The 24,007-nt window shown below is 44.0% G+C and overlaps 2 protein-coding genes and 1 non-coding gene across 5 annotated transcripts; 1 reads left to right on the top strand and 2 right to left on the bottom strand.

The window, feature by feature from the left end:
* Positions 1-856: 856 nt before the first annotated feature.
* Positions 857-9,386, bottom strand: LOC113587673 (protein Noxp20). Of its 3 annotated transcripts, none has more exons than XM_081709452.1 (13): positions 9,248-9,386; positions 6,927-7,259; positions 6,748-6,829; positions 6,225-6,436; positions 5,625-5,759; positions 4,882-5,034; positions 4,562-4,691; positions 3,840-3,925; positions 3,469-3,660; positions 3,082-3,221; positions 2,803-2,875; positions 2,599-2,652; positions 857-2,466 (listed from the first exon to the last, which is right to left on the bottom strand). In XM_081709452.1, the coding sequence occupies exons 2-13, from the start codon at positions 7,251-7,253 to the stop codon at positions 2,341-2,343; spliced, it is 1,710 nt and encodes a 569-aa protein (XP_081565578.1). In that variant the 5' UTR covers positions 7,254-7,259; positions 9,248-9,386; the 3' UTR covers positions 857-2,340. The 3 variants fall into 3 exon arrangements, with proteins under 3 accessions (XP_081565578.1, XP_026882245.3, XP_081565579.1); XM_027026444.3 differs by lacking the exon at positions 9,248-9,386 and adding an exon at positions 8,577-8,695; XM_081709453.1 differs by lacking the exon at positions 9,248-9,386 and adding an exon at positions 7,385-7,520.
* A 570-nt stretch (positions 9,387-9,956) lies between these two features.
* On the top strand, positions 9,957-10,028 carry trnap-agg (transfer RNA proline (anticodon AGG)). The gene has a single exon. It is a non-coding gene; the product is annotated as a tRNA-Pro (tRNA).
* A 768-nt stretch (positions 10,029-10,796) lies between these two features.
* Positions 10,797-23,962, bottom strand: LOC113587670 (Kruppel-like factor 3 (basic)). The gene is made up of 7 exons (XM_027026441.3): positions 23,828-23,962; positions 18,875-18,935; positions 17,170-17,547; positions 16,811-16,982; positions 16,520-16,646; positions 13,378-13,529; positions 10,797-13,250 (listed from the first exon to the last, which is right to left on the bottom strand). Exons 2-7 carry the CDS (start codon positions 18,914-18,916, stop codon positions 13,069-13,071), a joined length of 1,053 nt encoding a protein of 350 aa, XP_026882242.2. The 5' UTR covers positions 18,917-18,935; positions 23,828-23,962; the 3' UTR covers positions 10,797-13,068.
* Between the last annotated feature and the right edge of the window lie 45 nt (positions 23,963-24,007).

Below are 24,007 nucleotides of genomic sequence, written 5' to 3'. Positions count from 1 at the left end.
TTTCCGTGTAATTAATGAAAACCTTTATATAGACTTAAATTCATTTTAAATTTGGGGGTCATAATGCTCACAGCACTCAACCAAACCTATTCCAACACCCCCTTAATCACATTTACATTCGGACGATAACGTTAGTAGTAAACTGACAACCCTACGCCTCACCCAGACACGAGTACACGTTGAAATAAGCATTGCTCTGTGGTTGAGACTGTTAGACCTGCAAAACCAGCATGTTAGGCCGGACATGGTAAACTACTACTCCCACAGCTGTGCACGTTAGTGAGGCACTTTCTATTTTAGCCTGGCGGTTACGAGACGATGCGGCACTGGACGAATATGCGAGCAAGGCGCTCATTTTCCAAAGTAACGAGCCATTTCTCAACGTGGTCCGACTCAAAATCGAAAGTAACGAGCCATTTCTCAACGTGGTCCGATTCAAAATCGAAAGTAACGAGCCATTTCTCAACGTGGTCCGACTCAAAATCGTACAATGAAGTTGAAGACAGAGGTATAAAAGACGAGTGACGCTTGTCTGCTGAACTCACACAAGTATAAAAAAAAAAGGCTGTCGAAAAGGGCAAATGCTTTTAAAAAAATGTTTTGTTTTGTTTTGAATTGCACTTCATACCCCCCACGATCTAGGAAACTGTGGTGAATGTCAGAAAGCCGCACTGTAACTACCCGCTCATGATCGCGTTCCTTGTTGTCTTCTTTACATCTGCTGTAACAACATTTAAGCGGCGATAGTATTTTATATGTACCAGTTCATACGGGGAAGTTTCAACCTAAGTTCCTGGAAATGACAGCGTTAAAGACAATAAGTTACACTTTAAAAAGCGGTACGTATTATAAAGCGTTGCCGTTATTTCTTTATTTTTCAGTCTTAAGTCATATAGAGGAGATTATTACCAAACTATTTGTCTGAATAACTTTGGTGGCAAACAGCATGCATCTTCCCTTCCCTTCTTACAATCTTCAGAACCATATCAGAGTTGTAGATTTGAAGAATTGCATTTAGATTTAACTTGTCAATAGCAACTGCAATGGAGTAGCAGCTGGGGCAGCTACAGAATGCACAAGCCCAGGGGCCGTCAGCTGGGATCAAACCTGGCTTCTTGGGCTTTGTAGCTGGAACGCCACCATGGTAAAGCACCTTGTGAATGCAACACTAAACTACATTGCTAGCATACAGCAATACACTGGTTTATGTCTTTCTTAGACTGTTCAGAGAAAATAAAACAGTAACTGATCCCTCTGTTAATTTACTCTCAGATTAATGCCACAGATCAAAGTTAAAGTTATTTTTAAATTGAAACATCAGTACAATTAAGCACACTCTACAACACTGAACAGCAGTCTTTGCTGGTTAGTCTGAAAACACAGAAATGCTTTCTGTGGCCACCCAGCCTGAAAAGAAAATCAAGGCAGTCCAAGTGTCAACCGCAATTACAACTTAACATTACAACCACCAGAAACACCTCAGTGTACTTCTCTGTTATACAGTACAAGTTCTTACTCAATCAGGGTAAAGCGTGCACTGACGTCTTTCCGTCTCTCACTAGTGAACGTGCCAGGTTTAGGAAGCAATTGACTCACTGTGCCTGCATTGGCAGTACTGGGGGTTTTGGACCTCAAAGACTTTTTTTTTCAGTCATACCTTAAAAGTAAGCAATGAGATGTCTTAACCTTTCAGATTGTAGAATTTTCCATGTAGGTCTAGAACTGGAATGTTAACTACTGTTATTCACAGCTAGATAACATGAATAAGGACATCAATAGAATTTCTAGATCTAAAAAAAAAAGTCATTAAGAAAATGATTTTTTTAAGTGTAAAATATTGGCATAAGCATAAAACTTATTTCTGTCAAACTAGGACTTCAGACATTTTTTGGGTTATCTCATTTTGAAACAGTGTTAAATCTGTTGTAGGGTTTGTCTGTGGATTGTAATATGGATAGTTAATAACTTACTTTCATCTGCATTTGCTCATACAGTAATGGAACACATTTAAAGTTACAGTATGTTACATGGATAGACACTAATGGCTTCCTCAATAAGTTATTAGTTCCCATATTATTTTCTGAATTACATAAGAATATTTGTGCATGTGTTTTGCTGTACACAAGTACAAATTGCACTTTTTGCAGGAGTTCATGAAATAAAACAGCACAATTTCCAACAGACACTTACACACACACACACACACACACACACACACACACACACACACACACACACACACACACACACACACACACACAAACACACACACACAAACACACACACACAAACACAAACACACACACAAACACAAAGACAAATCCACACATGGCAAACTGCTCAGTCTGTAGGGGATGGTTGTTTGTTGGGGCTAGCTAAGGCCCTGCTGGCCTGGATATGGGAGATCTGTAACACTGGCAGCAGGAGCTGGAAAGCGTTCTGGATGTAGGTAGTGCTGTTAGAGCCCTGTGTAGGAACACACACACACACACACACACACACACACAAATACATGTACCAATATACACACAAAAGAGTGGCAAGAGTAAATTTGATGAAGTCGTTATTATCGTTACTAGCATTACATTACATTAATACCTCAAGCATCACGCTGTTCACCAGAGGATTCAATTCTTCTGCTTTATTCTGACTCTGAAAGAGGAGGGGTTTAGTCTTTAAGATAAACAGAACACTTAAAAAAAAAATAACACAGACTTCAGACCTGTATTCTCCTGCAGTGCCTCAGTGTGAGTAAGTGAGGTGCTTGCAGACTTAAACTGATCTCTGACCTATCACACTCACCCCTACTGCCAAAAGTGTGTCAGAGAACCTGTGCGCCAAGCAGCCCACTTCCTTGCACATTGCAAAAGTCAACCTGAAAGGTCAGAGGTCAAAGGTCACAGTTTAGAAATGAGCAGTAAAAATTAAAAATAAGACCAGGCAAAAATAAGTACAAATTATAAGTTAAAAGTTAAAGTAAAGAGTTTAAACAAGCACTACATGCTTGAACCCTAAAAAATGATACCCCAACCTATTGACAGACACTGCAGGCACGCACGTACGCACCCCACCCACACACACCTGGAGAGTATTTTGGCCTGCTGGACTGCTGGTTTCTCTACATCTTGTCCATGCAGAATCAGTTCGGCCACCTTGTGTAGCTGTTCTATACTGCGAGCAGTCACCTCTGCGAGACTGCCTACTGAGGACAGATACACACTCTATATACACATACACACACAGAAGTGCACACACAGTTAGACATTTGCCTATGCAGACCACTGAGCTGAAATATGTACATTAACTATATTCTTGCTGAAAGACTGTTCATGCCAGTGCATGAGTGCCATTTCCCGGTCCACTGCACTGAAGTTGTTTAAATCATCCTGTTAAAAACTGATCAGTCTCACTGGACATGTTGGCAAAAAAATAAATAAAAATCACACAGGCCCCAACACTGATCGGCACCTGCAATTTCCTGTTGGAGCCGTCATCTGCTGCTTTCCTTTCCACCCCTTCCTCCCCACCCCCTCCCTCCGACCCCAGGGAGGGGCACGGGGCAGGACCGTCTTCCCTCGATTCCTCAGATGCCTGCGTAGCACCGTCCGTGGCGACAGGCTTTTCCGCTTCCCTCGTCCAGTCATAGGCCTTCACGCGAGCCTGTGAAGCAGTGAGACGTGCATGTCATGACCAGAGACTCGGAGTGTGCACGTGTTAACCCTGAGGGTAAGAATAAAGGCAGAGAACAAGGGAGCGAAAGACAGGGTACCGAGAGGAGAGAGAGGTTGGGAAAGAGAGAAAGAGGGGGGAGGGGAGAGGGACAGTTGAACAAATTGTACCTTGTTCAATTTGTCTGGTGTAGCAGCAACATGCAACTCAAAGAGCAGCTCTGTGAGTACACTGACAAACTCTTCCCCATCAGCAGCTAGACAACACACATACACACACACACACCAAAGAACGCGTTTAACTCATCAAAGAAGTGTAGTGCTCACAAATACAACAGAAGAGAAATTAAGGGATCATATGGATTACCAGTTAATTCAAATTAACGTCAGCATTTCATTCGGATTAATCTTTATGAATGTGGATTTGCAAATAAATAAATAAGCAAGCAAATTGTGCTGTAGCACATTCCAAAAAATATCTAATCCAGAGGCTCTTAACTGCAGTCCTGGGAACAGCTACCCTGTACTGTTTCGACTGGTTCGACTTTTCATCATGGCCAAGCCCTCGGTAGCTGGAGCAGGAAGAAGTGTCACCGGGACTACAACTGAGAACCTTCATCCTAAATGCTGATGCGGTCTAAACCAGCATTATTCACACCACTTTATCACAACTGGATCAAAAGCAAGAAAACTCCACTTTGATTCGCAAATCAGAATCTAATCCAGCACTAATTCATAAACCCAGTTTCAATCACGATCCAGATTGATCTGATAATTACCCTTCCTATTTGGATCCGATTGGCCGTGGGATTATAATCTGAGGACTATAATCTGAACCTTCTTTCAGGACTCACGTAGCGAGCTAAAAGTCTGAACTTGGGAGCAAAGATCACCGTTTTCCCCTGAGCCTGGCTGCCCTTCCTCTTCCTCCTCCCTGGCGATGAAGAGCTCCTTAATCTCGATCAGATCTTTCTTCAGGCGCTCCAAGCACTCCTCCTCCAGAGAGGCAAGAGCAGCCTGAACCTGAGAAGAAGGAGGACAGAAGGAGTGAGAGATGATGGGGAGGCATCAAACATGAAAGGAAAGAGCAACGTGACAAGCGGTGAGAGTTAAAACATCACAGTCGAAGAGCTCAACCTCTCCATATGTGGGGGGGTGTGCGCCTGTGCAGATGTGTGTGTGTGTATATATATATATATATATAAGTGCTCACCCTGCATTCACTCTCATTGGATAGCATCTCCAGGGCCTCCAGGTGGGACAGGCCTTGATAATCATCAAACAGAACACTGTAATGGGCCGTGGGCTCAGTCACCACCTGACTGCTCAGTCTTTCATACTCCTTCTCCTTAGCTTCCCTCAGCATCTACACACACACACACACACACACACACACACACACACACACACACACACACACACACACACACACACACACACACACACACACACACACACACACACACACACACACAGATTTATTATCAGAACACTTGATGCTTGTAACAGTTGACAGGGGTCAACACTGTGGTGTGTCTCTCTGCAAGGGGAGTTCGGGTGAGTTTCCCATCTTCAAACATTTTCTTCCATGTCTACAAAAACAGCAAACATCTGAGTTTGCCCCAGCCCCAACATTCACATGTAGATTGAGAGTTAAAAACACAGACCGCCCCCCCACACACAAACACAGACACTATTTCCCACACGTGCCACCAGAATCCAATTCACCACATCCGCACGACATTAACAGCATTGGGGTGAGGTGGCAGCATTCATGGTGTGATGTTTAGTGGCATCGGGAGAAGATGGCAACATGTATGGCGTTTGGAGGCATCAAGGTGAGATGGCAGCACTCAATGTTTGATGTTAGTGTCATGGGGGGAGGGCCATGGCAGCGTGTGATGGTTAGTGGCAGAGGAGCAGCATTTACTGCTCGTCGCTGTGCCGCCCGCTCACCTGTGAGAGGGAGACGGTTCTCTCCATCAGTATTTTGGTCTTCTTAAAGCCCGGGTCACTCTCTGCCAACACCGTCATCGTTTTCTTTCCGATGAATTCCAACGCATCAAGGCCTCCAGTCAACACAGACTTACCCTGAGGTGCACAGACACAGAGAACGGAGAGAGGGAGGGAGAGAAGGGGATAGAGAGAGAGAGAGAAATGAAAGAAAAATGACTGAACCATCTCAAGGCCATCAGTATTCACCGGGTCACCACTGTAGCAGATTGGCTGATTCTGTTAATTTATTCAACCATCGCTTAATCTATCCTAATTCATTCATACTTGAAAGAAAGAACAAAGACTATGCCTAGTTCACAGAGATAGGCTAAATATAATATTCACTAATAACAAGGTCAGAGTTATGGATAAATGGATATTAGTGATAGATATTATGGATAGAGGGATATTAGGGATAGATTGGACAGGTAGAACGAGACATGGTGTGACAGGACACAGGACACGCCACTAGACGGACAGGTGGAAAAACAGGAGGATGGACAGACATGCGGATTCATGGAGGGACAGACAGACAGACACCAGTGGCAGGCAAGAACTCACAGTGTTCTGCATGGCGCTGGTGATGGAGGACAGCATGCCCCGGGCCGTGGTGCCAGGCCGTCCCGCCAGGTCGTCCACCGGCTCAGTCGCCGGCGACAACGTGCCGTCTGGTTCAGAGTTCTCCACTGCCTCCTCGGCATCCTCGCATGTCGACGTCTGACGACCCCGCAGGGTCACACCCGCCTTCTCCCGCACAGAGCTAAGGCCATGACCTGTGCACAGCACCGCAGAAAGAACAGAGGGGTCAAAAAGCATTGCTAAGAAGGGTCAAATGATGTCTGAGGTCTGCAGGTATGAGAACATTTTATGTTTAAGTTTTTTAACTCAATTACATAAACAGAATGTTGTCATTATATTGAGAAAAATGGCCCTGAGAGATGCAGAGAGAGAGAGAGAGATGCCAGTAGGAATGTGCAAAGTGTAAAGTATTCTGTCCCTCTCAGGTTCCCATAGGCACTGACCGCCTGTTTCAGTTACTATAGTAACAGATCTGTGGCAGCAGGGTCGCCATAGAGAGACGTACCCACTGTGGAAGTAGCGGATGTCAGTAGAGCCTTTCCCCAGGAGCCCCATCCCCAACCTTTAGATGTAGATTGTTCTGAGGGCTAAACACACACACACACACAATGTAGACACACAGATGCACATTAAAATTACAACCCCTTAAAAATGGTACATCACCATGAGAGTATCGTACAGTACCTCCACCTCCGCTTCAGTAGCTTCTGGCTCCAAGTTCACCGATTCACTGCAATCAGTCGTTTGAACCTTGGTGCCATCCTGTGATTGGTCCTGTGACTCCTCCTCAGCCTGTGATTGGTCCTGTGACACCTCTTGGGCCTGGTTGGCTGGAACTGCAGCACCCTCCTCTCTTGTCTCATGCTGTGGTTCGCCCAGAGTGGGTGGAGGAGCAGATGGAGGTCGGGGTGTAACGGCTTCAGCCCCAGGGGGGTGCTCATCTGAAGAGGTCTCGAAGAGCGGAGGGTCCGAGCGTGGGGAGGGGCCTCCCACTGCCTCCTCTTGTGACATGGTGCTCTGTGAGTACACAAACAAACATTACTACATACCCATTCAGTGTTGCATCATCAGCACAGTCTTATTGGCTACCTGCAAAGCAGAGTGTGAACATAGACCTTGTTCCCATCATTGCATCTGCTTACCTAGCACTTCTTTGCTTTTTTTGGAGTTGTATTTGTTATATTAGATCCATTTGTTTTATCTATCTGTTTGTTTTGTATTTAATAAACTGGAGTAATGTACTGGAGAAGTAGTTTAAAAAAAAACAAGCCCACATCTTCAGTAGTTCCTCATCTGCCTGCCTAATGCTTTTCACTTTGTAGTTTCACTCTGCTCCGTCTGTATACGCCTGTGCAGCGAGTTTAGCACACACTCGTCACCCAGCTGACACTGCCTTTAGTTTGCGTACAGTACGGACTTGCAGAACGAGCTTTTTTTCTCCCAAGTGAAGCTTTCCATCGTTCCAGTGCTCACAATCACAATTTCATCGATTACAACACAGCACTTTAGCATTTATGTGACCACGGTTTTAAACATTCTTTTAGCAACACAGGAAATAAATTCTTTGTGGCTAATGGCTACACGTTATTGAGTACAAATGCAGACTACTGTGTTACTCTATTATCTATAATCTTAACACTTTTTTATTAGATGTGAATTTCATTTCTTTCGATATTTTTCCTAGCTTTTTTCCACCAGATAGTTTTATATTTAAAACATGAATTAACTTTATACGACTCATCCTCATGGAACTTACTGGATCGGTGTGTTTGTGTTAACATACAGCTTCGCCCATTACACGACTATTCTGACGGACAGCTTCTTTTGGGCTGGAGTTCTAGCAACATCTGGTGGCGCGTATAGGTAAGTACGAGACAGTTTTATTAACTTTGTCAAAAGATATCCGTTTCGGCAGAAATACTAGCGCGACCATGTCATTATGTATTTAAACACGAGACAATACTTTGGTTGACATCTAAAGTTAATCATGAGAAAAAAAAGTATTTACTTGACTTTTAAATGACGAGGATTATTCTAAAATGTCTGTGTGCTAAGGAAGCTTCCTTTTTTGCTTAGCATTGAAATACAACCGAGGTGTTTTTAAGAATCGTAATGTGAACACACAGAAACATGCCAAATCCAAATTATTCTAACGCTGCAAAACAATAACAAATAGAAACGGCGTAACTTCGCGAGCATCTCAGCAGTTACACCGTGTTTTGCAACACGTATATTTATACTCAAATGCACGCACGTATTATTATTACGCATATATTAGTACGTCTATGTTCATTTTAATAATAAATTATACGCATATAGTGGTCCGCATCTTACCAGCCTTGCTGACAGTCTCGCAAGTCACACATCCCTTCCGCCCATCCTCGCGCCACGTCGGCACCCGGGCCGTGCGCGGTGCACAGTGACGTCATGTGAACTTTTCAGAACTCCTATAATAAAGCGGGACGGGGTGCCTCGATTTATCGGTGTTTTTCAGGTCGAAGGGAGCATAATATTTAATATGCACCCAACCCAAAGAAACGTTCGTGCTAACCCTGTTTAATTAATGCCTTTTATGATTTGCCTTCAGAGAAATTGCGAATTTTGAGCGGACCGCAGACAGTCTTCCGGGATATGCGGTCGGTTTTTAGGAACGGTCTATGTGTTCTCGATGGGGGGATTTCTACAAAATCCGATAGGAAGGGTTATGAAAATAACAAGTGAGACGCTGACTATACTGTTCCAATACGATAATACATGACGGGAGATAGGGAATGCTGGTATTCCGTAACCTACGGGGAAGTGTATATAAATATTGAGGGACGAGGGGAGTCGTCTCTCTTTCTCTGTAAGAGAGTAAATCAGCTTTTCATGTCATAAAATACCTGATATTTTGGAGTCCGGTGTGTTATGCTATTAATGAGAAGGTTTTTTCCACCTAAAACAGTAGGCAAGGGAGTGTAGTGTCGGTGTTTTCTTTGAACTATTTCCTCAAGTCCATAGCTCACCTCGCCTTGGTGGTCTGGGAGAGTGGCCGGCTGAGCAAAAGTTGGATCATTTTACCTCGCCCATCCCACGTGAACTGGCAGCTCTTGCGGGATTTATACAAATATATAACATTTCTTTGAAGAACATAACATTAATTTTCTCATGTGAGCGTAATATCCACACACACGAAGCATTTAATTAGCTTACGTCCCGCATTAACGGCAGTTTGTGGATAAGCTGTCGTCATGGAGCCGTCCCTTGGCTCGCGCAGCTGCCTCGCTCTCACGAGACTGTCGTGGTATGTGCCGTCGTCACGCTTCGGTGGCGCCCGTGCAAGCGCCGTACCGAGCCAGGCGGAGACCGGTCTGCGTAGCGCCGTGTTAAGTCGAACCAGCCTGTTAACATGCCCCGTAGCTAACACGGCTCCGTTTGTGGGAACGGTTGTCACGTGAGTTCCCCGTATATTTTCAACGTGTCTTCGTGATCCTTGAATTTACGGTGCCAATATAAATCAAACAGTGTGGTAGTATTATGCTATAATTATTCTAGCAACAGATTTCAATCAATTACATTAAGCGACTGACCTGACAAATTATCTATTTTCTATTAATTGGGATGTTGTTCCATTAGTTTTTTTAGTCATTTCTTTAGCAAACGATTAATTCTTTGGATGCAATGTCTTAGCTATATGGTCGTCATGACCTGAATCTTCAAGTGTGGAAGCTGTCTGGCTCGTTGGTCTAGGGGTATGATTCTCGCTTAGGGTGCGAGAGGTCCCGGGTTCAAATCCCGGACGAGCCCGTGTTTTAAAATTTTTCTTAACAGTAAGATTATCAGTGTAATGGGGGGCAAACATCCAAATGAGGTCGAAAACACAAGGTACGCCTACAGCCATCGCTAGACCAGGGCACTCTAAGTAGGTCTATAGTTAAGATTAAGATTTTAAAATAAAAGGCTGTTTTATATATATTTGAAATCGAATTTAACGTAGTTATTAACGCAGAGGTAGACGGCACAACAACGCAAGCTTGCGTCGAGTAGCATACTTTTCACCTAGTTAAGAAACAGCTGAACCTGCTTGCAGTGTAACTTAAATTACAGACCTATTTGCAGAGTTCAGTCCTAGGACCGATCAAATTCACTCGATCTGGTTATTCGAGGCCTGGTTAATCAACACCCAAATAATGCAAAAAGCTAAGGGGCACCACTCAAATACTTTAAGCTATCAGTTAAATTAGTGGAACTGAATTTAAAAACACCACAATGGCATTGCATTTATGCAAAAATGCACAGACAAAAGTTTATTAAACGTTACATTGTATATCTAAAATAATAATACAATATTAGTCTGTACAGAATATGTCTTATTTCACAGTTTTATACAACGTCATAATATGATTCCCTTTTGAACAGCAAAAATATGGCTAATTTGAATAAGACAGAACTGGAGATATAAAGATTCACATCTTCATAGAAATGCATAATATTTGATGAGATTACAAATATATAAAAATCATGATGCATATAAATCATTTAATTTCCCTTTCAATTGTTTTAATCCACAGCACAAAACACATACATATACATATATATATATATATATATATATATATATATATATATATATATATATATATATATATTACAATTTCCGCTATAAATTTTTCAGGAAAAGAATTCTCAGGGAAGGTTTATGTAACGTTCTTTGAGGCTGCCTGTATGCTCTCTGCTACTCAGACAATAAACGCATCCGCCTTCTTGCATTCTGCAAGTCTCTGACTCTTCTCGCAACTGTTTTCATCCGTCTGTCGGTTTGTACTGTTCATCTTTCTCATCTGTTTCTCATGACTGAGCTCAGTAGGCCTACTTCAAATGAAACTTTAATATCAAACATCCTTCGATAGACAACAGAATTTAAATAACAACGCAAGATAGGAAGAGGACTGAGATGAGAAGTGCCATCTATGGTCTGTTGTGAATTTCTTGCTTGCTAAGAGGACTTGTTGATCATGGTTATTTAGCCACTAAAGTGTTAAGTATTTTCCCTAACTTCCCGATAGATATTTGGCTGTCAACTCAGTTTAAAGTGCACATTCCCTTTTGTAAGTCGTGCGCTCCAAAAAACGGTTCACAGAAAAGAGATTTTCAAAATCTTGAGAAAGAACACACGCACGTCCTAACACGCTTCTTTAAGCACGCACAAAATGTCAACGAAAACTACACTGACTACAGCCAGACTAAACTCGTTTCATTAATGCCCCGTTTAAATGCTTCACATTTAGCCATAAATACAGACACCATTTAATGGAATTCCGACTGTTCCCCAAAGCTTCCACCAAAGATCTCGATGGATAACAACCCTGTACAACCCAGCATTCGTGCGTTATTATGGTTCGACGAATATTCGCTTTTAGCGAATATTCCAATCTACCGCCTATACATCATCATTAAATAAAACGACCTTCCCATTTTTCTACATGCCATATCATAGCAGCTAACTATGTTTAACTGTTTGAGCAGCTGTGTACGCTTTTTCTGTGAGATATAGCTAAGCTCCTACTGTTTTAACAACTCGGCACCAAGTGGCCATACGTATTGTCCTGGCCTCAGGACCGCTACTTTAACTCGCCGTGACCTATAGACCAGCATTCGTATGAAACATCGTTACTAAAGCTGATGTGCAAATAGGCCTACAGAGTTGCATAGGTCGAATGTAGTACACAGTACTTACATATTTACTCAATAAAGATTAACTGACACGCGGATAAGCTCGTACTGCTGAGACTGGTACTGATGCTGTGAGAGTTTGCTGTCGATGTCCTCGCCAAGTTCGGTGCGAGGATACGTTAATAGGCCTGCAAGCTAACGCCAAAGATTCTCTCCGCTTCTGAACTAATAAAAATAACTTGGGTTTTGATATAGTCTTAAGAGTAGACTTACCGCTCAAAATAACACCATAAGACTAACCCATACGATGACGAAAGGAACAAATGAAAGCCTGAAAAACTAATATAAAAAAATAATGATAAGATCTGGTCCCGCTCATGCACGATAGATTATACTCACGTTATTCGTGATGGTTACAAAATTACTGACATACACGTTTTTCCTGACTAATATAAAAATAATTTCACATTATTTAGGATAGATACTGGGTGCGGGTGCGCTACTGTTTGTGTGTATGAGAGAGAGAGAGAGAGAGAGAGAGAGAGAGAGAGAGAGAAAAAGAAAGAAAGAAAGAAAGAAAGAAAGAAAGAAAGAAAGAAAGAAAGAAAGAAAGAAAGAAAGAGAAAGAAGCCCTTTGACCAGCAGAGGGCGAAACAAAATTGCTGATATGATTGAGGCAGACAGAGGGTGAGGTTGTGGGCACGTGCGCGCGTGAGTGTGCTTGTGTGTGTGTGCGAGTGTGCTTGTGTATATGTGTGTGAGTGTGCTTGTGTGTGCCCAGATGCTTAGAACAGGATGAATGCTAGAGACAGAGAGAAATAAAGACGACTGCCGAAGCAGAAGTTCCATAAGGTGGCTCACGCCTCAATATATAAGGGTCTTTACTGTCAGGTTCCATTTAAAAGCAATATTCATAGCAATAGAAACATTTTTCCATGGCAACCAGATCAGGTCCAATCCATGGTAACAGGGAGGTGAAGAGGAGTGGAAGGAGTCACCTCACTTTACACCTCTTCTTTTATTTAATCGCTCACTTCAACCTTTTCCTTGTGTGAAGAACAAAGAACAACCCCTACACCCTGATAATGACACTGTCCATCTGCCGTCAAGTGGCAGCTAAACTGAAGGTGCTTTTTTGTGTTCACCCTCGAAGTGGCAGCCCTGTAGTCGTGGCTCAGACCAACAGGTGGCGTTTCTTGTGGAGAGCGAGGTGGTCAGAGCGAGAGAAGTTGCGGTCACAGTCAGGACACTGGAACGGCTTCACACCCGTGTGCTTGCGGTAGTGACGTGTCAGCTCGTCTGAGCGTGCAAACTTCCATGTGCATCCCTCCCACATACACTTATATGGCTTCTCGCCTGCAGACACACACACACACACACACACACACAAATAGAACTTTTAGTAACATGTATGTGTGGGTGTGTGTTTATGTGTGTGTGCATGTGTTTACCCGTGTGTGTGGGTGTGTGCGCGCGTGTGTACCTGTGTGTGTGCGTCTGTGGGCTTTTAAGTGCGAGCTCTTGGTGTAGACTTTATTGCAGCCGCCGAAATCACAGCGATGAATGCGTCGTTTCTTCAGAGGATCTGGTGACTCCACCTTACGGGTGTGCACAATCACTGAATGTGTGTTCGCCCTGTCAGCCAGAGAGAAGTAAACATCACCAGTGAATTTATATTTATGCATAGTTCAAGATTTAATTCTGTCCGGAAATGACACGTTGTAATGAAATATCCTATGCAATCGAATTTTCTATGTTTCTTGAACTGTTTTTTTATGTTTCAAGAGCCCATCCTTAGCCTAGCACGAGTCCATGCGATGAGAAGATTAAGAAGGTGGTTTAACTGTCACTTTTCGCTTGTTGCGGCTCCGGGTATTTGCATCATGAATGTGAGAAGCAGCAGTCTGCTAAACGTTCAGATGCAGTACCTAGTATGACCACAGGATGTCAGTGAAAGCAGGATTCTGTGTCCAGAATACACAGACAACAGTGAGCTTGAATTCCGGGTCTACTACTATTACTACTAATAATCATTGTTGTTGTTGTTTTGTTTGTTTGTTTAATTTTTAAAAAAATTAATAACATGCTTCCAAATCAAACTAGTTCATAATTTATGTTTTCCTGGTCATTTGCTGTTGTGAGAAAATTGCTATAAAATCTGTTTTCTGGAATGATGTGTTTGGGCAGGTCTGTTTTCTGGAATGATGTGTTTGGGCAGGTCTGTTTTCTGGAATGATGTGTTTGGGCAGGTCTGTTTGAAGGATATTTTTAGGTTCTAAGAGTGAAGGCCTGAGGTGCAAAACACAGCTGTGACACATGGACACACCTTCTCAGTCCCTGCCCTGACCAAACTGTAATTAAAATGTACCGTACTGCGTTCTCTCCCTCTCTCATCACACCTTCTCTCAGTCATCTTGGTCTTTCTCTTTCATCATTCTCCCATTTCTATGTCATTCATTCTCCATTTTCGCATTTTGCTCCTCAACGTGCACATTTTTCTGGCACCCAACCCTATTAGGGAGAATTATTGTACCCTCTCTCTCTCCTCATTTTCCCTATATCTCTAATGGGTCTGGAAGTCTGATTCATTCACTCACACACACAGGCACAAATACACACAGACACACAGGTCATTACACACACACACCGCACAGGCATACAGGTTATTACACACACACATACACACACCGCACAGACACACAAGTCATTACACACACACACACACACACACACACACCGCACAGGCATACAGGTCACTACACACACACACCGCACAGACACACAGGTCATTACACACACACACACACACACACACACACCGCACAGGCATACAGGTCATTACACACACACACCGCACAGACACACAGGTCATTACACACACACACACACACACACACACACACCGCACAGGCATACAGGTCATTACACACACACACACCGCACAGACACACACCGCACAGACACACAGGTCATTACACACACACACCGCACAGACACACAGGTCATTACACACACACACACACACACACACCGCACAGGCATACAGGTCATTACACACACACACCGCACAGACACACAGGTCATTACACACACACACACACACACACCGCACAGACACACAGGTCATTACACACACACACCGCACAGACACACACCGCACAGACACACAGGTCATTACACACGCATAGATCAACACAATCGGTTGCAAATGGATGCTTGGAGACGTGCTGTCGTAGACGTGCATACTGAGAGATTTTATCAGTCCCGCAGAGGGAAACAGCAGCAAAGGTGCAGCCACACACACACACACACACACACACACACACATATATATATATATACCCGTGTTCAAAGACACACACACACCCGTGTTCAAAGACACACACACACCCGTGTTCAAAGATACACACACACACACACACACATATATACCCGTGTTCAAAGACATACACACCCACACACACACACACACACACACACACACCCGTGTTCAAAGACACACACACCCACACACACACACACACACCCATGTTCAAAGACACACACACCCACACACACACACACACACACGTGTTCAAAGACACACACACACACACACACACACATATATACACCCGTGTTCAAAGACATACACACACACACACAGACAGACACACATATACACACGTTCGCATATTCATACACAAACACACACATTTACATGCTCAAAGACACAAACAGACACACTGACCAACACACACACACGCACACACGCAGTACCCACCAGAAGACCGCACCTAGTGCTGTTGCTATTCCAAACGTGATTTGGGTCAAGTAAAGTTTTCCTCTGTTTAATGGAGAAAAAAAGGGCTGATTGTTCCGCTGACTGTGCAGCTCCTCCACCTGCTTCCTACATCACCCAGCAGTTTACAAAAGAGGGCGGTGAACGTGTACATTCACAAACTACGTACTGCTTATTTTAATATAAAAAAGGAAGTGAGTAATCAAAAACACTGATGTCTGGCACTGATGTTTTAGTTAAACTACAGCTAAAAGTGACTGACTTCAGATTAGCACAGTATCCTACTTCAGGGCAGTTCCAGCCACCAAACACTCACAGGGGCAACGGAGTTGACTCACACGGCACGGAAATGACTCACTCTCTCCGCACATACCAGTGACGATGTATATCTTTTATCTTGCAGAGTGCATGTATGTATACACGCACGTATAGGTGCTTCTGTTTGTAATAACAGACCCCTGGGTCATGTGTAGGAGTGTGTTTTTTATGAGCAGGTGTACAGTGTTGACACACTCAGCATACAGTGTCCTAAAAGAATGTGAAGAAATTACAGAAACAAGCCCAGACTGGCCTCTCTCTCACACACACACACACACACACTTTGTGTACACCCCCCACCACACACAACCATTATTCTTTACCAAAAGGCCTCACCAAATGGTTCTCTGTCTTTATTAAGTCATAAAAATGCATGGTACAGACCACACAAACAGTGTGTTTATGTGTGTGTACATGTTTGTATAAGAGTGTGTGCGTATGTGTGTTGTTGTGCATGCATGTGTGCATAGGTGAGTGTGAGTGTGAGTGTGTGTGTGTGTGTGTGTAAGACAGTTGTCCCACTCACTCGTTGTAATTCCGCGGTATGGGTGGTGATGGGATTTCCTGGCTGTATGTGCTCAGAGAATGCTCAGTGCGGGGCTCTGATTTGATTGGCTGGTTGTCTTGGCAGACCTCTGATTTTATGGAAGACACTGCAGGTAGAAACAGAGATGAGCCTTTAGAATGGGTTTCTTAAAGCTTATGACTGCACTGACTGTGTGTGTGTGTGTGTGTGTGTGTGTGTGTGTGTGTTTATATGTGCACACGCATATATACATTGAGCGCACATATACCCCTAATCTTTAATCGTGCCTACCGGCTTTGAATGTGGTGGCACCGCCCTGCTGGTCATCAGGTGTAGTGGGTGACAGCATGAGGGGTGAGGGCAGGAGAGGGGGTGGGTAGAGCAGGGGCATGGAGGGCAGCATGACGCTGGGCAGGACCGGGATGAGGCCAGGACCTGCTGTGGGTACCAGCGGGGTCAACACCTAGACACACACACAAACACACGCACACACACACAAGAAACACCCAAACATTTATTACTGGAGCCGGGAAGAAATATTATTTTCAGCAATGGCATAAGCACTATGTTTACGCAAAAAATAAACATTTACTTATTCAAGATTTATTCAGATTGTATTTCATTAGGCCTGTCTAGGCAAAAATGCTCACGGTGGGAAACGGCAGCGTCATGGGCGGAGTCAGGAGTCTGGGCTGGGGTGACCCGGAAGTGGATCCTGGCGCGGAGGCGGAGTGGGAGCGGGACGTGGTGATGGGGCTGAGGCTCCCGTGCGGGGACGGAGGCGTGGCTCTGGACGAGGAGGAGGAGGAGCAGGACGAGGAGGGTGAGGAAGGAGAGGGCTTCTTGCCCAGCGACAGGTCCACGGGCTCCAGCTGCGAGTGTGCGGGGCTGCGAGGGGGGGAGGGGCTACTGTAGGGTGGGCAAGAAAAATGGGGCGGGTACTGAGGGGCAAACTGAGGGGGGTACTGGTGCACGGCCAGGATGACGCCGAAGGGCTCGGCCTGGGAGCTCACCAAGGAGGGGTAGCCCTGAAATAGATAGAGGGGAGGAGAGAGAGGAGAGAAAGAGAAGGAGGAGAGAGACAGTAGAGAAAGGGGAAGAGGGGAGAGGGAGGCAGAGAGATACACAGTAAATATCCTGTCAACTAGTCTCTCTCACTTACACACACACACACAGAGACACAGACAGACACACGCTGTGTGGGGAAGCTGTGAGCTTGGGGGACAATAAAGATGTAGAAAAATCGCTTTTCCGACTCTAAAAAAAGTGACTCGGAGCCAAATGCAACTTCCAGTCCCCTACAAAGCCCTAACCTAATAGGAAAGGAATGCATGTCCATCTGGAAAGAGAGCGAGAGAGGGAGAGAAGGAGAGAGAGAGAGGGAGAGAAGAATAGAGAAAGGAGAGATAGAGAGAGAGAGATTAAATACTTTAACTTCTGAATTGCTACTGTGATGCAGCATAAATTATTTGCCCGTATTCTGAACTTCGTGTTTTCATTAAGGACGTGTTGATCATGGGGTTAACGCGCACACTCCGGCTGGCTGCTTCTACCGCCTGCGTGTTTTTCTGATACACCGAAACAGTACAGCTCACTAACGCACGCACGCCCGCCCGCCCGCCCGCCCGCACGCACGCAAAAGCTGCGGCGTGTTTGGCCTTCGGCCAGGTGTGTGCGCGATCCAGCGTTGTTGGGCGGAAAGGGGGGGGGGGCTGTTTTCTCCTGAAGTGGATAAACCGGACCCTGCCACCCAGACAAGCAGGAAGAGGGTGGACCCAAACTCCACATTTAACACTTCGCAAGACCGCAGCTTTGTTTGTGTTATCCCAGGAAACGCGGCCACTTCAAAATCACAAGCAATTATTACACTTCACATAATCACTTACTCAACTCAATCAGCCAGTGGGATAAATCTTAAAGCGTGTCGAACGCTTTGGAAGCGCTACCGACGAAAACGCGGGATGAAAACTGTGCGCTCGTATTGCTATTTCTTTTTGTCTTGATCAAATTACAAAATTTTACATTATTTTTCAAGTCTGCCAGATAGGCCAATGTCCTACAGGCTTAATCCGTATAGCAAGCTTTCCCATGTATTGCACCAATGGCTAAACGGGGAACAGGAGGGGAGCAGTACATTGTCCCCCTAGTGGCCAATACCATAATCACAGTGTCTGTGTATTTGCGAATCATTTTTTTTTACCAAAGCTACAAATATCCAAGCCTAGTTCAAAAATGACTGAATATTTATTAGTAACACTCATCAAGTGATCAACTTCTGATGGATCACAGACCTAAAGATCCTGCTGTTTAATGGCACCTATGTGCATGAAGTTTCAAACGTGGTCCAGTACTCACCATGTCCATGTCTGCCTTTACTGGGTAGTCACACATGAGCATGGCTGCTCCCACTGGAATTCTGGAAAATGCAGAAAAACGGGAGATGAATCATAACACTGTTTATGAGAGCACAAAGAAAAAGAAATGTCTTCCTGTGTTCATGAGCGGGTAACAGCGATTGTTGATTACAGAATGGGTCATTTTACAAGACAGAATACTCTCACACCCACCTATTCACACACACACACACACACATATCCCTCATTCTAAAATCATCAGAGGAATGAGCGGGAGGGAAGAGAGGAATTTGATGGATCGAAGGATTACAGGGGACAAAACAGAGGTCCAAAAAACAAGAAGAAGTGTGTGTGTGTGTGTGTGTGTGTGTGTGTGTGTGTGTGTGTGTGTGTGTGTGTATGTTTGTACACGCATGGTTACATAAGTAACAGACTATTGACAGAAATGCAACGATGTAAAATATCACCATATTTCTTTCTCCTCTTCTCACTCCCCTTTTCACTCCATACTTTCTCTTTTCCTCTTCCTCTCTAGCGCTCATTACATCCATGTAGTAACCGCAGTGAGAATGGGGGGGGGGGGGGGGGTGAATATAAAACTGTCAATACTAGATCAGAAACCCTCAGGAGGAAAATGACTCACGATTTTAGGACAGATCCACCCAACATTACAACATCAGCCTAAACACTGCCAGGCAAAACCACAAAGATGTGATTCTTTAGAAATTAGGTCTCAAATTTGTTTTAGTTCATTACATTTAATGTAAATGACAGTATTAAATTTATTCTAATGCCTTGTGTATTAGATATTAAAAATTTAGACGCATGTAAGCGACAGACCACTGCAGAAACCAAATCCAAAACCAAAATAGGGCCAAAGAAATGAGAATGCTCAGAAGAGCCTAGTTGCTTTAAGTCAAGATGAATCCAGGTTTTTTGGGGGGTGGTTGGTTTTTCTGTGTTTGTTGTTTGTGTGTGTATGTGTACATATTTGGTTTAATCTCATTTGCTGAAGCATAAGCACTGGAAAAAAACAAATGTGTAGCTTTGATGTCCTGAGGTCCAGTGACACCAACCCTGTGAACACTAGCAGTGCTGTTTAGAGAACACGTGTGTATGTTGGGGGAATTATCTGTTGTGCAACTACTCTTTGATATAAGACGTGTGACTGGTCCTGCAATTCTGCTCCGAGCGGATGCTCTTGGTTATTTAGTGATGTCTGCTCGTAAATGTTTACAGAGACGGAGGGAAGAGAGAATGAAAAAGAGAAAGAGTGGAAGTGCTGTCACTTACACATTCAGTAATGTTAACACGCACAAAAACAAGTCCAAGAGAAACACACACAGAGTAAAATTCATAGGCATACTAAGTGCATTTCACAGAACCAAGTGCAGAAACACCCACACACACACTACCCCCACACCTCTCACACACAACCCCCCACACCTCTCTCTCACACTCACTACCCCCCCACACTTCTCACACACACGCATAGCTCTACACAGTGATATGACCCACAGGAAACAGCACAAGGGCGAGGCTGCATGGAAACGACAAGGGTGCAACCACGCCTAATGTCACTGGAGATGCACACACACACACACACACACACACACAGATACACAGTTTGTGAAAGAACTGCCACTCCCATTACAGCTACCCCATTTGGGGTCAGGTAAGGGTTAACAGTCACTCACACACAAACACACACACACACACACACACACACAGCATCTAAGTTCATACTGGCAGCAGTTTAAATGCCAAACAGTGGTACAATTCCATTAACACGGAGTGAGCGTTTATTACTGAAACAGCTACAGGTGGCTGAGAACAAACCCACCTGACCTTTACTGCACTGGGAATAAAGCCTGAGGCTTAGCAGTGAAATTGACCTTTGACCTTCTTCGTTTCAAACTCTTGTTTGACAGGCCTCATTGGCTCTGTGTCACCCAGCTCTCATACCACAGGCCCTAAAATACCTCGCATTTCATACCAGCTCTTCTCGCGCGTTTTGGTAGTCAAAATATTGTTATTTACACTTTGATACGATGTGGCGAAACAAAAAGCGCAGCTCTAAATACCACACTGAGGGCGCGTGAAGTGTGAAGGGAACAGGAGCTGAGCTTTTCAAACACCACCTGACAAACGCACGGGACTGACACGGTGCACGAGCACAAACCGGCAGGTCCCATTCACCCGTGCGGGTTGAGCAGTGAAATCAACATCCGCAAACGCAGACTCCAGCTCTCGCACATCCGTCAAATGCGTACATTTCTGTTTTAGCACCAGTCACAGGCTAGGTGTGCGGATATTTCGCAATCGGTAGTAATTATGTGCAGATCTGCCTGTCAGTTGCGGTGCAGATTCACAGAGGACTATACATCAAATCTTGCAGTTTAATTCCTTAATTAATCTAGAGCAACAAAGCGCCCTTTTATATAACTGACAAAATAATTATACAGTGTATGTGCAAGCACTACACACAACTCAAATACCCTAAAAAAATCTCATGCAGTCTTACAGTCAATACATCAGACTTTATCAAAATAATGAACAGGCAATGAGGGGAGATTGAGCACAATTGTTAACTAAACATGCCATAGAATCATGTTTATTAGCGTGTGCCAATCAGACACAGTTGGGAATTGTAGATTTAGTAAAACCTATCGCAGGAATAAAGTATAAACCTAAACCTAACCTATAGATAACATCAAAAAGAACTCCCTTCCCTCTTAGTTTAGCACAGTAAAACATGTACCTTTGGTTAAAAACCACTTTTCCTGGTCAGGACCTTTTGCTGGTGCCTTCCTTTTCATTGAAAAACATTTTTGTTCTGAGAATTTACTAAACACACACATTAACCTTGTGGGCCATATTTTCCTAGTAAAACGAACAGTGCCAAGAGTTTGCCATTAGAGGGAAGATGGAACAACTGAAAACCTGTGTGTTTCAAACATCGAGGTCGAACTTGTGGTCTCCCTGGTAACAGGACGGGGGGGGGGGATCCCATGGAACAAAGTCACGGCTCTGAACAGAACGCGCGAGACTAACTGCTGACCTATGAGCAATTTCTTCGTTCCCAGGCATGTGAAAGAATAGTCATTCTGTGATCATTCTACAACATGCTTTGCAATTTGCAGTATATATGTTTTGAGCCCGTGGAGTCACATGCACGCCCACCCACCACAAAACCTACAGCAGCCGCACGAGCCAGGGCTGGACAGAAGAAGGTGAAACAGAGGTTTGGCTCAAGTGCAGATTATAGTGCAGAAAAGTTAGACCCACAAAGTATTACTTGCCAAGAAGTGTGTGTGTGTGTGTGTGTGTGAGAAGGAGAGTGAGTGAGAGAGAGGAGGAGGAGAGGAAATGTGTTATTATTATTTGTATATACTGAGATTTTTTTCAGATGGGGAGCAGGTTCCTGTACCTAAACCAGGGAAAGAGCAGGAGAGACAGATTGATAGAGTGAGAAAGAGATGGAGAAGAAAAAGTTACATTAAAACAAAGCAGATTCTCCTCTGTCCTAGGACACATTTGCCAAGTAAGTGTGCCTGCACAGGTGTGTGTGACCAGGAGATAACATTGGACTGTTGATTCAGTGTAAGAGGCATGTGTATGGGTGAAGCGTGCATGTGCGCGCGCGCGCGTGTGTGTGTGTGTGTGTGTGTGTGTGTGTGTGTGTGTGTGTGTGTGTGTGTGTTCCCCCTAGGCAGCCTCCCCTCGAAGGCTGAAAACAGGAAAAGAGGCTCCATGTGCCAGATGGAATGTGTGACGCAAGCTTGAGCCTTGAAACAAAGGCTCGGGATACTGCAACCTCACTGACCCAGAGAAAGAAGAGGAAAGAGGGAGAGAGAGAGGGGGAGGGAGAGAGAGAGAGAGAGAGAGAGAGAGAGAGAGAGAGAGAGAGAGAACAGCAGAAAGAGGGTGAGAGAGAGAGCGACAGAAAAAGAGAAAGATGGGAACAGAAAAAAAAAAACGTATTTTTGCTCTATATACACACAATATATTATATTGCTTTCATGACAACGAGCACGTGCAGAAACTGAAATGCACACTCATGCAAACGCACAAACTGGTCAGCTGGTCTTTATGCAGACAAATATAATGAGTGGAGAAGAGCCGTGGAAGAATTCTCTCGTACGCAGAGGTGCAGAACCAATAATAACGAACACCAATAACCGCGCGCAAAGCTAAATCTCAGCTCGTGCCACACGCTTAAGTCAACAACGTTCTGAAGGCACGTTAAACTTTGCCCTGTAACTTTTCGCTTTGCGCAACAGGCTTCACAATCGTTTCGTTTTAACCTGGGTTTTGATGTAGCACTGGAAAAAAAACAACAAAAACAAAACAAAACGATGTGATGTGTCCAACTTGATTTAACCTCCATGGCTGTGCGATATCTGTGAATAATTACAACAAAAAAAAAAACTCCAACACCACTACGTATTGCAAAATGACATTAGGTAGATGAATCAACAAAAAAGCCCTACTAAATTCACAACAGCAATCCATACATTGGATCGTAAACCAAGAGTTTGAATTAAATGAGCTTCTCAGTCTACCCAAATCTACCTACTATAAATTAAATTTCCCTTTGGTCTAGAATGAAAAACGCAATAATCGGTCCATTAATTAATTACAATTTTTATGTCTTTACGGTGAGACTTTCATACTAAAAAGCAAAATAGCGAGAAGAATCCTAACCTATATGACAGAAAAAACTGCGCCTCTGACTTATGCCAAAGGGTCTATAAGACCCCTTACTATCTTTGCGCCAAACGATGGATGACATGACGTAGCTTATCAGAGAAAGATTTAAATTCAGTGACTACAAGAAAAATTATTCCAAACGCACGGCGGACATTATTCCAATCCGACAGTGAAAATGCAATAGCTGCTATCGCCAATTTTGATGTGAAGTTTCCGCATATGATAAAGTAGAGTTACTCACTTCTTGATAAAAAGTGACGTCGCTGCCTTCTCCTTACTGGTTTTAAAAGACCGAACCGAGACAAAACGACGCAAAAGTGATAAGGACCAAGTCGTTGTCAGTAACTGTCGTGCGCAAAAACAGTCCAAATGACAAGAGTGAAGCTCCAGGAACGTTGATGGCGACCGGACAAAACCTTGT

The sequence above is a fragment of the Electrophorus electricus genome, unplaced genomic scaffold (genome assembly GCF_041902795.1).
Source record: "Electrophorus electricus isolate QZ-2024a unplaced genomic scaffold, ASM4190279v1 Scaffold42, whole genome shotgun sequence".
Taxonomy (NCBI): Eukaryota; Metazoa; Chordata; class Actinopteri; order Gymnotiformes; family Gymnotidae; genus Electrophorus; species Electrophorus electricus.
The sequence above is the reverse complement of the archived record's forward strand: the minus strand, read 5'-3'. Positions and strand labels throughout refer to the sequence as shown.

Excerpts from the sequence above, each read along its gene's own strand:
- LOC113587673 (XM_081709452.1), bottom strand. The coding sequence starts at position 7,253 with ATGTCACAAGAGGAGGCAGTGGGAGGCCCCTCCCCACGCTCGGACCCT. Across the intron at positions 6,830-6,926 it reads CTACTGAAGCGGAGGTGGAG|CCCTCAGAACAATCTACATC; the intron begins GTACTGTACGAT and ends GTGTGTGTTTAG. Across the intron at positions 3,661-3,839 it reads CACCAGACAAATTGAACAAG|GCTCGCGTGAAGGCCTATGA; the intron begins GTACAATTTGTT and ends ACTGCTTCACAG.
- LOC113587670 (XM_027026441.3), bottom strand. The coding sequence starts at position 18,916 with ATGCTCATGTGTGACTACCCAGTAAAGGCAGACATGGACATG. Across the intron at positions 17,548-18,874 it reads TAAAGGCAGACATGGACATG|GGCTACCCCTCCTTGGTGAG; the intron begins GTGAGTACTGGA and ends TATCTATTTCAG. Across the intron at positions 16,983-17,169 it reads TGACGCTGCCGTTTCCCACC|GTGTTGACCCCGCTGGTACC; the intron begins GTGAGCATTTTT and ends GTGTGTGTCTAG.